Below are 16,398 nucleotides of genomic sequence, written 5' to 3' on the forward strand. Positions count from 1 at the left end.
CACACACACACACACACACACACACACACACACACACACACACACACACACACACACACACACACACACACACACACACACACACACACACACACACACACACACACACACACACACACACACAGGTACACTTACTCTGGTAAATAAGTCAGCAAATTCTCTCGGAGTTCCAGTGATACCAAGTTACAGAGGCTAGATAAGAGAGAGAAACAATGCGGAACCTTAAGTATATGCGTAAATATAAATCATTACACATTTGAGCAGTAGGTTATTTTGTCCTGATGCGTTTTCTGAACTTCATTTGTATTACAGGACCGCTATACACAATGCCATTAGGAGGGAAGTTATCAATATTTTAATAATAATGATGTTTACAACACAAAAGGCTCTTCCAAGTAACAGCAACCAACAAAGTAATATCGAAAAAAAGGACCATGATGTGAAATAACCATTTTCTATTTGAATATTGTAAAACGTCATTACTCCAGAAACCATTCTAATAAGCCGATTTGCTGCTCAAGAAACATTTCTGATTATTATCAATGCTGAAAACAGTTGTACTGAAGAATTTTTTTTTTTATGGAAGCGCTACCATTCAAATGTTTTGACTAAAAAGCATACTTCTCACGGACATGTCTGGTTTTCTGTTCAAAAGTAATGCGCACTGAGATAAGGTTGGTGTATCCGCCGGCGGTGAAGGGCGAGGCGATGTGGAAAGAACACATCCTGAGATAGCAATCGCAATCTTCCAGAGAGCTCAGCGTGACGGCGCAGCGCATGCTCACTGCTCTAAGCCTCGCAGATGGGCACTGACATCCCCGCTTATTTATATCAGGGCTTCCAGGGACTTTCTGCTATTTCAAATCTGATACGGTTTTAAAAACAATAACTACACCAAATTATGTAACAGAAGGGCATTGACTCCATTCAAACTGATCATTAGTCAGTCATTGAGATATAAAACCACTCGTATTTCTAGAAAAACGACTTCCAGCGATCAAGGGTTTGATTTCTCTGTAGACGGATTCAAAACAAAAAAAAAAAAAAAAAGGTAAGATGAAAGCAGCGTCGTGTGGCTATCCGACGGCTTCCGTCAGTCACGCGCACAGCTTGCTTTCGAGGACTATTTGTCACAGTAACTCCACGAAAATTTAATCAACCCGGAGAACGGACAAGAGTTCAACGTGCTTTCAAACGTCTGGAGCTCAAGGCTGCAGAGACAGCTAAAGTCACACAGACATTAATCAGGTTTGTCTCCTGAAATGAAAACGGAGAGAAATAAAAGAGGATTACTGTTGGACGCTGTGGCGAATGGAGTATTTCAATTCCACAAACTAAAGCCTTTAAATATACAGCAGTAATAACTGTCTGCCGTCGGTCAGGGAAAAAAAAAAAAACCCTAAAATAAAAAACCTGTCATTGAAGAACATCAATGTTTTTGTTTGTCAATACAGGTGAGTGGTCTGAGCTGACTACGGTATATGATAACTGAGAGGAAAGCAATAAGAGAAGTCAGCTAAAAGATCATAGGGCAGTATTAATCACTCTGAGACTGATCTCCAGAAAAATATCTTTTCACTTAAAAAGACCTCCTCCCTGTCCAAATCATTCTGCCTCCGTCCTCTCCATGGAGCCACACTGAGCCAGATTAAACCAATCTCCTTTCTCTATCTATCTATCCATCTGACGCACCAGCAACAGTAAAAAAGTCACTGGTTATAAAAGGACTGACCTGGCCATATGAATGAATTTGAATTATTTTTCTAGGCACTTTCTGACGTTTCAGACTGCAGAAGGCTGCCACTGAGCTGCGGGATAGAGAGACGACAGGCACGGAAGAGGAAATTACACAGGAAATGAAGAAAGCCCTGGAATCGCACAACATGGGGAAAAAAAAAAAAAACGTTTCCCAGATTTCAATCTGAAAAAGTCCAAGTTACTAGAGAGACAATCCACTGGAATAACAGGCCGAGCCGCTCGCGTGCTCGCTGGAGTGTTTTTGAGAAACAATGTCGTCCTGGAGATAGACTATGTCATGGAGTACTCGTCAGCGAAATAACCCAGCAAGAGACTAAACCACAAAAAACACTCTCTCGGTCTCAGTGAACGTGTTAAAACGTCCCTGAGTTTGAATGTGACCACAAAATCAGTCATGAGGGTCGGTTTTATGAATTATACATCACCTGAAATCTGATTAAATAAGCTTTCCATTTATGTATGCTATGTTAGGAGATGCCAAGATGCAACTAGAACATCTAGAATCTAAGGGTGCGGGAAAAAATTAATAAAGATTGAGAAAATTGATTTGAGAAGGTTCCAAATGACGTTCTTAGCCATGTGTATTACTAATAAAAAAATGTGTTTTGATATATTTATGGTAGGAAGTTTATAATAATGGAACAAGACCTGTACTTGATGTCCTAATGATTTTTAAAATGGACCCCAAAACATAATTTTGAGCCATACAATTGTTGGCTATTGCTACTGGGCTTTTTTTGTGCTCCACTTTGAAAAAGTGAAATAATTATTCTGAAATTAGACCAGATTTATGAAATTTCAGTTATCATAACAGCAACAGTCATGACATAATTATTACTGTAACCATCTCAGATGCTGATAAGTTTCCTAAAACACAGAGAAGAAATATGCCACGACTAGGGTGGATATAGCAAATAAATTCAGTTCAACTCAAAGACTGTCTACATCAGTTTCCAACAGCGAACAAATTTCACATGAGATCATCATAGATCAAACCCTCTTAATATCATAAAACATCCCTCTAAATATTGCAAACAAAGAGCCAGATTATCTGGTCTAATAAAAGGAGAGTACATAAAAACGAACTGGATTGCAGCTGAAAGATGCACAACGGAGGAGGGGAAAAAAAACACTTACTTTCCAATGTTGTCTGGAAGTGCTTGTAAAGAAATGTCATTAATGGAAAGGCATGCTAAACTCCTTAATTCTGGGAAACTTTCTGGCAATCTGAAACAAAACCAAAACACGTAAAAGTCAGGGGAATGTCAGAAGAGTATAACGGATAAAGAGCATCTGCTCTGGTGGACAGGTAAAGAACGGAACACGCTTGTGCCAAGAAAACACTCGCCGTTGTATAAAACATGAATAAAACAAAACAAATAACTGCTGACAAGAAAGTTCTGCCAGTACACTAAAACTAAACCATATGGTGGGAACAAATTGGGGGAACAAATTGGCAAACTGGGCCAAAGTGGATCCAGTGCTAATGCATAACGCATGACCTGTCAAGCACAACGCAGCTATTAGGATATCGTCAATAAACCGCAGAGATGCCGTCAATGCATTTGCGGTGTATTAGACGTGCAATTAAAACTTGTTTAAAGAACCACCCAGCCTCGATGCACACACACCACAAGATACACAAAGAAAAAATGACTGTGTGTCTGTAATACCAACCTGAACGTGTTGGAGTTACTCTACAACTGCTTCTTAAAAAATAAATAGTAAATTTCGCTACAAGCCAACCACAGATGCAATGCCTTTTTATTACATTAGAATTATACTAGAAATTAAGGTCTTTTAAGGATTAAAAGATCAATTCTTGCTATTAATCAAGTAACATTTTTCTCCAAAAAACTGTAGTGCTTATTTATAATTAGCGTGGTAGTTATGTTTATGCATTGGTAGGATTAGGGATGCAGAATATGGTCATGCAGGATATGCGAACTAATACACAGCCTATATGTTATTAATAGGCATGCTAATAAGCAAAATAGGTAATGCTGAGAATAGGTTTCTATATTGAAGTGTTACTGAAACAATTAAGGGTAATAGCAAAATCGAACAAAACTGCGCTTAATATAACGTGAAACGTAAACTGTAGTAAACATTTTTCAGCACTTTTTCACCACACGGTGAGCTTTGTGAAACACGTCAGCAATCATACAGGATCAGAATGTCGCGCAAATGCTGAAATGCATTTACCTTGTCAAAGGATTTCCGCTAAAGTCTGCTACTTGGAGGGTTTTACAATATGAAATGCTTTCAGGGAGTTCCATAATGTCTGTGGGAAAAAAAAAAAAAGAGAGGAAACAGATTTAATCCACTTACAACAATAAAACCCTTGCTATATTCAAAACAATGGCTTTGTACCAAAACCTAGAGAGCTGCTCATAGACAGCATTTAAGGAATTACTGGAAAACATTAGGGCAGAGACGCCTATAAGAAGAAGCCTTCCTTTGACCACAGTTTATAACCGTATGACCTTTACTAAAACATGCAAGATGATATTAAAGCATTACTTATAATTGCCCATCACCTAACTTGGTGTATTACATTACTTTTTCCACGTTTTTACAGTGTTGTGTGTTATAACCAATCAAACATTTCTGAGCACAATGGCCAATCAGATGTGTTCAGAATGAGGCATCACTGAAACAACGGAATTTCGTTCGAGTCTGGCTTCTAATGCAAGATTAACGTGCATTGAAAATAGAAAAGTGCACTGAAAAGAGATTTATTCATCATGCGGTGTAGCTTCACTGTTCATAACGGGAATGTTTTTAAACTCGCGCTAGGCTAATATTGTCATGCCCTTCGGTCAAGTAATGTTCTTCGCTCATTTTCTGTAGCTACTTCTTGAACAGCTAAGGAAATGTAAGCATTATAATTAGTAGTTTAGGATGTTTCTATTAATTTATGTTATATACAAATTCAGTCGTATTAAAAACATTAGGCTGTTTCTAACAATTAATTTCATTTAATTAACATTAAATAAATTAGCACAACAATATTGTGTATTTGCGATCTCACAAGCTGAAGATGGGATGGTGTGAAAATTGAGCATAACTGCCCAACGCTACCATGGAGGTAGCTATAAAAGATTTTACAATTAATATGGTGTGTGCTGCACTGTGTATAAGATAAAGCACGCCTGTAGAAATGCAGGTTGTAGAAAAAAAATCTCTAATGAAGAGGGAACAACTGCGATTTCATTTAATAACCAAGGCTTCGGCTGGTAGCCAGGGTACCATTTAATTCATTTACATTTATCCAGTTTAACATGGAGAGGTACTAAAATGTAGACTTTCGTTTGTGGCCTACACTGTACATGCCGCATGCAAACCTCTAATGGATTTAGCTGCGAGTTGCCTATCCTGTGAGGAGTGCTATAGAGTGTGATAGACATCTTTAAAAAAAGTGGGTGAATATACTAACATATTATGAGAGCATAGGGAAATTTACATTGCTTCTATTCCACTGGAGTGGTCACGCCACTTAAATGTTCTTCTGCCACAATTCCTCATCACAATTCTTTTATTGAACACTTCTGGGTAATGTAGTTTTTCCACCACAAATTCTGCTGTTAAACACGATTTATTTGAAAACGAGTAACGCTAGCTGATGGTTTCAGCAAAACCACATACCGCTGTTTAAGAACCTTGTAGCAGCTCACAGTAGGTTTGTCTTTATTAAGTTAACATAAACAAAAAAATATTAAATCAATTCCCTTATGGAGAAATCTAATTACATTTTTACTTGTAGAACATGACTGTATATCATTTGGGGCAGCGAATGGAGCCAAAAATCTTTGAGGGTTCCATTTCAGATGCTTACTTACAAGATACAGAGACAGCAAGATAGCCAGTATTTCAATCATTTATGTGTCAACCGTAAAAAGAGAGATCAGAGTTCAACTACAATATAACGTCAGTTTATAAGGGAGGATCTTTCACAGTTAGTGTGTAAACACAAAAAGCACTCTTAAAAAGGCATAGTACAACAAATAATGAAAATACAATACATTTATTCACCAAACCTGACTGTAAAACAGCAAACCAGACTTTCAACATATAGACAAAAATATCATACTGTACAGCAAAAGAAATAAAGGCAGGCAGGTTTCGAAAGACATGCGAGACAGTAAATGAGAGCAGAATTATATTTTTTTATTCAAATATATGTTTAAGAAAGACACGGGTCGCTTAAAACCACAAGACACCACAAACCATGAAGTCTATTTTTAAAAATGCCGCTTGATCAAAAATGGTAAAAATAGCAGAATTTTGGGCGCGGATATGCTGTGATCCAGGCTGGGAATTGCTGTGGATGATGCCTGAAAGGTTGTACGTAATTGCTGAGCACAGAAACCCAGCTGCCGAAATATGCTGGGCGTATGCTGGAAGGGCGAGACGCGGGAGGCCAAAGTTTCTCACAGACTACAGTAATTAAACAGCGTTCTGATAAAGCAAAGTTTCCTTACCGTTTCGAGAGATGTCTAGCTCTACGAGCTGGTTGAAGTTGGCTATATCCCCCGGAAGCCGCTGGATCTCATTGTCACTTAGGCCAAGTTTTCTCAGCTTCGTCAAATTGAAAAATGGCTGCAACAGAGCAAGAAACGCCGATTAATTGTTACTGCAGTTTGAAAAAGTCGTGCACATTCAGGACTGATGCTAGTAATTGCACATTTAAATCACAGTAATTAAATTATAAATGTATTTAATCACATAAAAAGTAATCGTGTACACAAAAAGTGTAATGGAGAGTGTATGGTCGTTCCCTCTTAATTAGGTCTTAATTTTTTCTTACAACCTGCAACTCTACAGGTGTTTGTTTACTTTGCCTTACTCTTCCCAACCTGGCAACCGTGTGCATCCTCATATTACATAAAAAACAATGATGTGCTGAAAATGCCAGCAAACGTAGAAGTTAAATAGTTTTTCTGCTCCATTAAAAGTTTTCTTCTGAGCAATCCATGCATGCTGACTTTCTCTTGGCTTATTTTTAGTTAAATAAGCATATGAATCAATTAACCATTTAACCATTATGGTGAAGCCCTGATACGTGAATTATCCAACCACATGAACTAACAAGCAGACCAATCTTATTCTGTACCATTTAAAATATTGATTTAATCATTCTGAAATGTCAAAGTCGATGATTAAAATGATTTGCTATGATTAACTCCCTGAATTAAAAACTGTGCTTTATTGGGAAATGTTTTATGCAATGCAATATGAAACATATTCAGTTTATTTAACGTTTTGAATGAAAACTGTTCCATACGTTATGCTTAGTTGTATAGTACATATTTACTGCAGAGATAGTGAGAACAGCACGCTAGCATGCTATCCCTAACATAGCCTATGCAAATCAGGGGGGGTGTTTAGAGAGGATTATGGGTAATTCTGATGCTCTACTGACTCACATTTGAGTATTATCGATGCACTGGCCTCTAGAAGCACAAGACACAAAAGCAGCACCCCTCTACAAAACAGAATCACATCCAGAAATTCCACAATCAATTCACACAGAAAAAAAATCTAAACTAGTTTATTAGGTTAGTAATTACTAATGTCCAGTGGCCTGGCAAAAGCAGCTCAGTGTATGGCTCTCTGTGATGTAATCAGCTATTCATGTCTATCTGCCTGACCTACTTGTTCAGTTCCTCCCACCTCTCACTGGCTCCGCGACTGACACGAGGAAAAAAGTGCATTCGAAGCACCTCATAAATCAGCGCAGTCAGACGGAGAGCAGAGCCCGTTACAAACAACCTGCTGCATCACCTCTTCAGAAGTGCTTATATTGTGCCTCCTGCATGTTCAACTCAATCCTCTAAAGCACGCTTGGCTCTAGATAACAATATTAGAGGATATAGCCCCAGTGATCGTTATCATAAGCAATCTTGAGAGCTTGCGGTGTGTACAGCTCCATTGACACTCACTGTAAACTAGAAACGGCAAAACGGTCCACCATTATTATTACATCTTATGGTTTTAGTTGGAACCAGGCCAGGGTCCAAAAAAAGACGCATTTTACACAAACAGCACAGGACTAAACAACTAGCTGTCCGTCACGTCATACACTGCTAAAGACAGACGGCCTGCTCCACAAACGCTCATCTACCGTGTGTTTCACGTTTTCATGTGTTTAATTACAGTGACTGAGAAATTAGCTGTGTGTCATCTGAAAGTTTTAGATCTTGTTAATTGTCCACATGAGCCGTTCCCGTCAAGTTTTGTGTTCTGCGTATGATTCAAATGCTCGGCTCTCCACTCAAAATTCAAAGCTTCCGTAGGTTATTGAAAGAACTTGCTATGGTTATGGTAGGAATGGTAAGGAATACAGGCTTTACTCCCCAAATTCTTAAACGCAGCCGTAAGCTGCTGTTTGAACGGGACATTTCGAGACTCACATCTGTGAAGAAAATGCGGCTGGCAGTCCCAAAAGCTGACAATGTGAACGTACCCAGATATCTTATTGAACACACATGTTCAGTCTCTTGATCTGGAAAGCAAGCTGCCATATTCCTCCTGTCTGTCATTCATCAAACAACAGAGAAAATCTCTCACTGCTCTTTGACTAGATCCTTTTTTGCAGTACCTCAGAATTTTAAAATATATTTGATATCAAAACACAGCTCAAAGAAGACTACATTTGCGTTTAAATTAATTTATAAACATGTATACTACTTCAAATCGATTCCATTATCTTCATAAAATCTCACGCAATCTCTTTTTTTCTTCTAACATTGCTCCTTTTAGTAATAAAGATTCTGAATTTTAAAACTTTGCTTCCAGTTATCTCCGTTCGTGAAGCACAAACAATTAACTGAAACTCTAGTCTACATGTTGCAGTTTTACTTTAGAATATTGCTCATATAGACTATAGTCCTACTGCAGGTTGTGATTTGCCATCACTAACTGTTAACCAGGTATGTTTACTTATTTTGATCTTTTTTTCAAGGCTTTGTTTGTAGCATCCTAGTAATGATACTGGTGACAAGAATGATGAAAATTCTGGTCCTATCACCTCAAAATACATTTGATTCACACAGTGAAGACTATGCAGCGTTTAGATTACATAACATACGTAGAATGTTACTATAGTCCTACTGCTTGTTTTCCCATCACTAACTGTTTACCTATGTTTACTTATTTTGATCTTTTTTTCAAGGCTTTGTTTGTAATGTTGATACTGGTGACAAGAATGATGAAAATTCTGGTCCTATCACCCACCATTACATACCATGCACTGCATGTCAATTACATTTTTTTTTGTTTCGCTTTTTTCATCTGAAATTTTACTCGGTCTTTAAGAACAAGCAGAGGCGCCTGCTGGCTGCTTCCTTCAATAGTGGCCGGGAATAACACGTGAAATGATAATATCATTAGCTAGTGCGATCCACATTTCCCTATAAGCACGTTTAAGAGTTCTGAGACAATGTGATAAATATTCATGAGCCCAGGAGCTTATCAGGACTTAGACTTCTATATGATTAGTAGTAGTAGTAGTAGTTTTTACACTGACACTAAATGACAGATTGTGTGATTAATCAAAGAGTTATATGCTGAAACTATCATTATCATTATCAATCTATACCGACAGTTTTCCCCATTTCTGATCATTGCTGGAGTGGATAAGAAGCTCTCCTCTCATTTGTAGAGTATAAGTATAGCAATACATATTGCAATGTAAAAAAATATGCTAAAATATGTTTAACACACACAGTACATGGTTCAGTGCTGTCCCCAGTAGGGTTGTGCCGATAGACGATAGTATCATGTATCAACGATGTGTTGAAGATACCAGATGTCTTGGTCAAGAGTAAAGACGATATTAGGCTCAATGTCATATTAATGTATCAAACTTTTATTATTATTATTATTATTAGGCAGCCTATTACTGGGCTATTACTAAATTGTCCTGCTATTTCCCATCAGCACCGCACATAAACATTAATGAGGCTTCTCCTTATTGAAAACGTTTTAAAAATGGACCCTAAAACTAAACTGCAGGTTGATAAACTGATGCACTGTCATCAGCATTTCATTTTCTTTACAGCACATTAAACACTGAAGCTCATTCTTCATCACTGTTATAATAAAAAATATGCCGTTAATAAGTTATCATTCTAAAACAGGGCTTGCCGTGGGACGCGCGGTCCTGAGAGCACTGTATGACTTAATTGAACTCCAAATTACTCAAAAAATATGAACTTGAAAATACTTTTTATCTTTACCGCATTTATGTCCAATATCTGGTGTTTAATTGTTGGTCTTTAAAATAAATCTATTTTCGATTTTCACCTTGACTGATTTTTTGATTGATAACTTCCACGTAGACGCGGCAAACAACCCCCACCCATCCCCACCAATGATAACACTGTCTATCTGTGATCTTACAGGCTGACGATATGATTAAATAAATCACCAAACCCTAGTTTCAAGCTTTTAAAAAGTAGGTTGATTAAACAGTGATTGGCCAGCACAATCCATCCCAGTTATCGCATTGATAAAATCCACAAAATCAGAAGACTTCTGTAAATGAACAATAATGTGTCAAACATCACCACCAGCCTATAAGATTGACTGATGCTCAAAATGATAAAAGTTTAGTTGTTGTGCTTCCAAATCCTACCACATAGTGAATAAAAACACAAGTCATCCAAGCAAATTCACCACGTCAATCAAAAGAATGCTCCATGAATTGAATTCTGTGCGAGCAGTGCTTCATACACCTTTGCAATACTGACAATGGACTAGAATTGTGCCGATAGACCAGTGGTCCTCACTATTTATTAATGTTTTTTTCCCATGTGAGCAGCACGGAGTCAATAGAGCCACTTGTACCTAAAAAAAAGCAAATGTAGACACTAGGGCTGGGCGGTCTATATGTAGCGATATATTATGCGCACGTCTTGGTTCACGTCACTTCCATAAGCTTTCCAGGCGACGTCACTTCCTCAAGCCCCACTCCCGGCATTATTTAAAACAGTGGTTCCCAACCGGTGTGCCGCGGCACTAAGGAGTGCCGTGAGATCTTTTGAGGGTGCCGCCAAAATTTCGGGGAAAAAATTGCACTAACGCCATTCTCTCTTGGCGGGAGAGGGGGAGGGACGGAGGGGACTACCGAGATAGCGGAGAGTCCTTCTCCACCCCACCCGTTCCTCAGTGAGGGTTGTGGATTGACGCGTATAACACACGTACAGGACAGGGCGCACATCGAGTCGCCACTCGCCACTCGCCAGCATGCCTCAGTACTGATTGGTGACTCAAAGGAGGCAGAAGGTATTGTATTAAGCAGCACGTGCACGAGTGCACGTAAATTTGTGATCAAGTGCAATTCTTGTGACAAGCTAAAACTGTGTTTGTCGCTCTCTACTTAACTATCAGAAACTAATTTAAGCCTCTTTGATTTTTTCCTTTTTTTCAGAATACATCTTATCTGACACTTGTCACAATTACATATTTGTATCGTAATACTATTTTTTTTATTAAGGCAGAATCAGTGTAAACAGTATTCTCATATCATCTAGGACTAGGTATAAGGTGTTGTTGCATGCAAACTCTCGAAATGAAACAAATAAATAAATAATAATAAAAAAGCTACGGAGATTTTAAATATCTATTTCCTTATAAGGGTGCCGGGATCTTTTGAAAGGCTTTCCAAGGGTGCCTCAAACAAGAAAAGGTTGGGAACCACTGATTTAGAAGATGACAACAAACAAACGTCATTTGTGTGGTATGATTCGGCTTGGCACGGTTCAGTACAGCATGGCACGGCTCTGTTCGCTTTACGTTTCTGCTGTAGTTTAGTAGCGCTTTAGAGAGGGCGGGATTACTCGCATGTCGTTATAGTGTACTTCAAACATGTTTGGTTGATTAAAAAAAAAAAAAAAAAAAAAAAGTTACAAATTCAAATTAGAGCATCTTTTGTATGTCTGGAATGGATGTATACTTGAGTGTATAAGGTCACAATAATGTAATAAGATAACCTTGTTTGAAATGGGTTTGGCTAAGAGAAAATTTAGTTTTGTCTATAAAAGTAGGCTACTTCTACTCTATTGACTGGATTAAATAGAATAGACTAAATTACAATAGACGAAATGTCATCAGTGTTCGTTGATTAAAACTAGACAATAATAGACATGGATATAGATAAATGTTCTATGCTCGTTTTCTTTTTAAATAACTGAGATGTAAGCATTAGTAACTTAAAATGTTTCTATTAAATTGTTACTACGGTTACTATGTTTAACCGAAATGACAAATTTTGGCCAAGTCAGACAAAATAAAACACTGCACTGAAGGCCGAATACTGAACATGGGTTTTCACACTTTTGCCCATACATTTTGCCAATATCTGTTTTCATCACTGATTAAATTAAATAGCCAAAATCTGCTTTTTTTATAGTTTTGTCTAGTTTTAAAAAAAAAATAAAAAATTAAAATATTTACTTGAAGGACAGGTTCACCCAAATATGAAATTCTGTCATCATTTACTCTCACCCCTGTCCAACACAAAGGAAGATATTTTTTTAAAAAGTTTGTGACCAGGCTGTTTTGGGTCACCATTGACTTCCACAGTAGGGGAAAGTAAAAATAAAAATACTACGGAAGTCAATGGTGACCCAAAACAGTCAGGTTACAAACTTTTTTTTTTCCCCAAAGTATCTTTGTAAAACAAAGAACTTCATACAGGTTTGAAGCCACTTAAGAGTGAGTAAATTACAAATTTTTATTTTTGGGTGAGCTATTCCTTTAACTCTAAACATTCTTTTAAATATACGTATAACCATACCAACAAAGCACAATTTACCTTAAAATGCATTTTTGATACCCCCTTCAGCCATGTTTTTTTTTTACTGTACAAATAGAACTGTTTCAAAGAAGAGAATTCTTTGAAAACAAAAAAAACACCATGCGAGTGTTATCATAAAGTGTATTAATAAAGCTTAATTATTATCATTGTCTTATTTTATTTTAAAAATGCATTAATTTTTCCTAGCAGATGACGAATAACAATCTTTTAGCACATATTGAGAAAAATGTTTTTATGATGTGACATTAATGTAAACACAGCCCACTGTGAACATTCTTGTAATACGCTTCAACCTAAAAAATGCAATTTTATGAATGATTATTTTAGGTTTAGGTGTGTGTAATCAAATCCAGAAGTTCCATCACTGAGGTGATATGCAAATTTATTTTCAGACATACATATGAGAAACAATTACCGTCTGAATAGGATTTTAGCGTCCATCGATGACATTCTTCTGAGAATTATTTTGACACAAAAATTCAACTACCACCAACTAAACCAAGACTGAAGAGAAAAACTTAGAACTTAAAAACTTATGCTTATTCAGGCAAACTTCACAACTCTGTTGGACAGCCAGCAGAGAATGGTGTGAAACTGACATCAAACACTGCGTGGCCGCTCTTTGAGTTCCATGCAAAAAATGAATAATGTATTGGGTTTCTCACAGCTTCTCAAATATTGTTCACAAAATCATCTGAAGACCTTCATGGTAACTTGCAAAAAAGAAAGTCACAACAAAAAAGGAGAGATTTTGGACATCATAGTGTGAAAAAATTGCATGCAAATTATTTTATATTCCTCCACTAGCATGCACATTTAAAGAAATAGTTTGCTCTAAAATTAAAAAAGGAAAAAGATACGTTTGTCCATGTGTGTGTATTAAATGTCACTTTTGTTGTTCCAATCCTGGTATGCATCATTTTAGATCAAGCTGCTGTTCAAGCTGCTCTTTTCTATAAATCATAAATAGATTATGACCTCTATGGCCAAGCCCTCTAAAGTCACAGAAACTTTTTGTGAGGAACAGAACAACACTCATCAAAGAGCATTCTATAAACTTTATATAAACTTAACAACAAACTATTTACTGTGCACTGTATTGCATTTTTTGAGAATTCCAAGTTAATAATAATTTTTTTATTGATCATTAAAATAAACATTTTAAGCGAATCAATTGAATTGTTAACATTTTAACAAATTTTTACAGCAACAACTTATATATACAGTATACAGAGTGTGTGTGTGTGTATATATATATATATATATATATATATATATATATATATATATATATATATATATATATATATATATATATATATATATATTAAAGTTATGTGTGTGTGTGTGTGTAACAAATACATCCATAATTTTATTTATTAATTTTTAAAGAAACTCTGTGCTGTGTGTTTTAATTATTTTTAAGACATGGTTTAATTTGAAAAAAAAGACAAAAAAAATGTAAATTAAAATGTAATTAATCTTCAAATATAAATTGCTTCAGTGTGTGTACAAAAGCATGCCTGTTATCACATCACCTCAGTTTCTTTAATATTCAGGCATCAGTCCATTTTAGGATTCTTTAAGCCCCATACAGCCCTACTTTTGATTTGTTCATTTAAAAAAAAAAAAAGCCAAATTCCACGATTCCACTCAAATAAACTGAACTCTTTCAGCATTTTCCACATAGCACCGGGCCTCATCATCCCCGCTCTGAACTACTCCACTCCATCTTCAGGAACACAACTAACCAAATTATGGCTGAAATTAAATAAATGAAATCTACACCACAATAACAAACAGCCCATTATCAAAAAAAGAGAAGAATAGAAACGCCGGTCTTCTTGTTTTCAGTCCCTCTTCTCGCTCTAACCAAAACGTTAGTGCTGCACAGGAAGAGAAAATGATCTAGACAATAGACACAGAAACCTCCCAGACTGCAAGGGTATGGCCCACAATAAAGCTCTTTAAATAAAGACTCGGAAGTTCACACCACACTCATCTCAATGATGCCTGCTATTGTTTATAAAAAGGTGATGGATGAAAGCAGCAATCTATTGAGGGCAAACCCATCAAGTGATATTGGCGTGTTGGGCTGAGGCGGAACACTGAACCTGTTCTTCCTGTTAATGAAGCTGGGCGGCTGTCACCCCTCCTCCACCCTTCAGCCGGCAAATACTGGTTTACATTAACCTTTCTGACCCCTCGGTCAACATGTGAAGCCTGACTGGAACCAAATACAGTGAGACACTATCACAAAGATCCACAAAAGTCAAAAACGCATTAAAAACCGTAAATAAATAGACATTTTTAAGGATCGCTCCGGTTTCTTTTAATATTAAAATTTTCAAGGCAAATGTGAAAATAAAATTAGAAGATTATCAGCACTTATTTCCAAATATAACAGCATAATTTACTTAATCATCTAAATCAAGGTCTACTTTGCAACCAGGTAAAAAATAAATAAATATATTATGATTTGTTTAATTAATAATTTTATTATTTTTATTATTATTATTATTATTATTATTATTATTATTATTAATATATATATATATATTTATTTTTATTTTTTTTAATTATTTTTTGCAGATTTGTTTAATTACAGATTTTAACACAGCAGTTCAACAAACAAATTTGCAAATGTTCTGATATTCTGGAAGAGCAACTTCATTTCCAAGGCATTTTAATAAGCTACATTATTAAGTGAAAGCGAGCACCATGACTCAAAAGCAAGTGACATCAGTTTCAGCTCACATGCCATGACACACAATTACATTTACCCAATACCCACCACACAGCCCTACACCCCAACACATTATTTCACATAAAAAGGCTTAGCAAAGCTCGCTGAGAGAGCAGTGACACAGACTAGCATCAGACTAGTAATCTGCATCTGACTCCGGTCCCCCCCCACACACACATCTTTCACCACGATCAGCTCTCCTCGCAGCATTCCTCGCATTTTACTCCAAACAAGAAGACTCGGATTCCAGGAAATCTCCATGATAAGGACTTTCGCATACAAACGGACCAGAGACGGGCTTTAAAATGCGTGCTTTCCTCTTCTTCTCAAGCTCAGACTAAACTGCACGCTTGGATATGGGCTCTTGACTGTACGCCCTGAGGTCACGTTGTGCAAAGGAGAGCGAAAAGTCCAACCATTAACTAAAGTCGCTCTCAGTACACACTTCTGAGAGGTTTATATTTGTCTCCAGAGACTTAAAAACACACTTTAGCCTGTGCTAGAGAATCCTACTGGTTGCTCCGCTTGCTCTCAAAACAAATGCCGTCCTTCACTGGCTTCACCAAACAAACAGCATGAGTCTCGCGAAAGGAGATGCCAAGCAGCACATCTGACAAAAAAATGCAACAATCCAGAGCAATAGACGTACAGACAGACTTCAAAAATGTATTCACCGACCACCTCCCCTCTCCGATGAGACGGACTACTTTTTCATCGTACTTTCATGGCGTCTAAAACCTTCTCGCCGTATGCCAGAACAACACGACAGCAAAGTTCGTTTAGACGGTTAACGTCTCCATGTTTCTGAAAATCACGACGAGCATGCCGAGACACGAGTAACCGAATTCGATAGCTTCTTACAATAAATGGTTAAAAACCGGAATGCGCTCTCCGTTCAACCTCTCAGCCCTAAAGAAAAAGCCTGATACGTGGCCAATTTGCTGGCGTTTCATGTTTCCACATGTCTGTAATAAAACGCGGCTACATCTTTTTTTATCCCAGCAAAGATTTATAGAATAACTGGACACCGATATTAAATCTTTGTCGTTTTACCCATTTTACTAGGCAT

The 16,398-nt window shown here is 37.0% G+C and overlaps 1 protein-coding gene across 1 annotated transcript in view; it reads right to left on the reverse strand.

Annotated features, from left to right (window-relative positions):
• The window catches only part of lrrc1 (leucine rich repeat containing 1), a 35,203-nt gene that overhangs the window by 15,999 nt on the left and 2,806 nt on the right, over positions 1–16,398 (reverse strand). Inside the window, exons 2-5 of the mRNA XM_043234575.1 lie at positions 6,243–6,360; positions 3,964–4,042; positions 2,896–2,985; positions 136–192 (exon numbers count right to left, since the gene is read on the reverse strand). Coding sequence (XP_043090510.1) covers positions 136–192; positions 2,896–2,985; positions 3,964–4,042; positions 6,243–6,360 — 344 coding nt within the window. The remainder of the gene's footprint in view (positions 1–135; positions 193–2,895; positions 2,986–3,963; positions 4,043–6,242; positions 6,361–16,398) is intronic.

This window comes from Puntigrus tetrazona, unplaced genomic scaffold (genome assembly GCF_018831695.1).
Source record: "Puntigrus tetrazona isolate hp1 unplaced genomic scaffold, ASM1883169v1 S000001170, whole genome shotgun sequence".
NCBI lineage: Eukaryota > Metazoa > Chordata > Actinopteri > Cypriniformes > Cyprinidae > Puntigrus > Puntigrus tetrazona.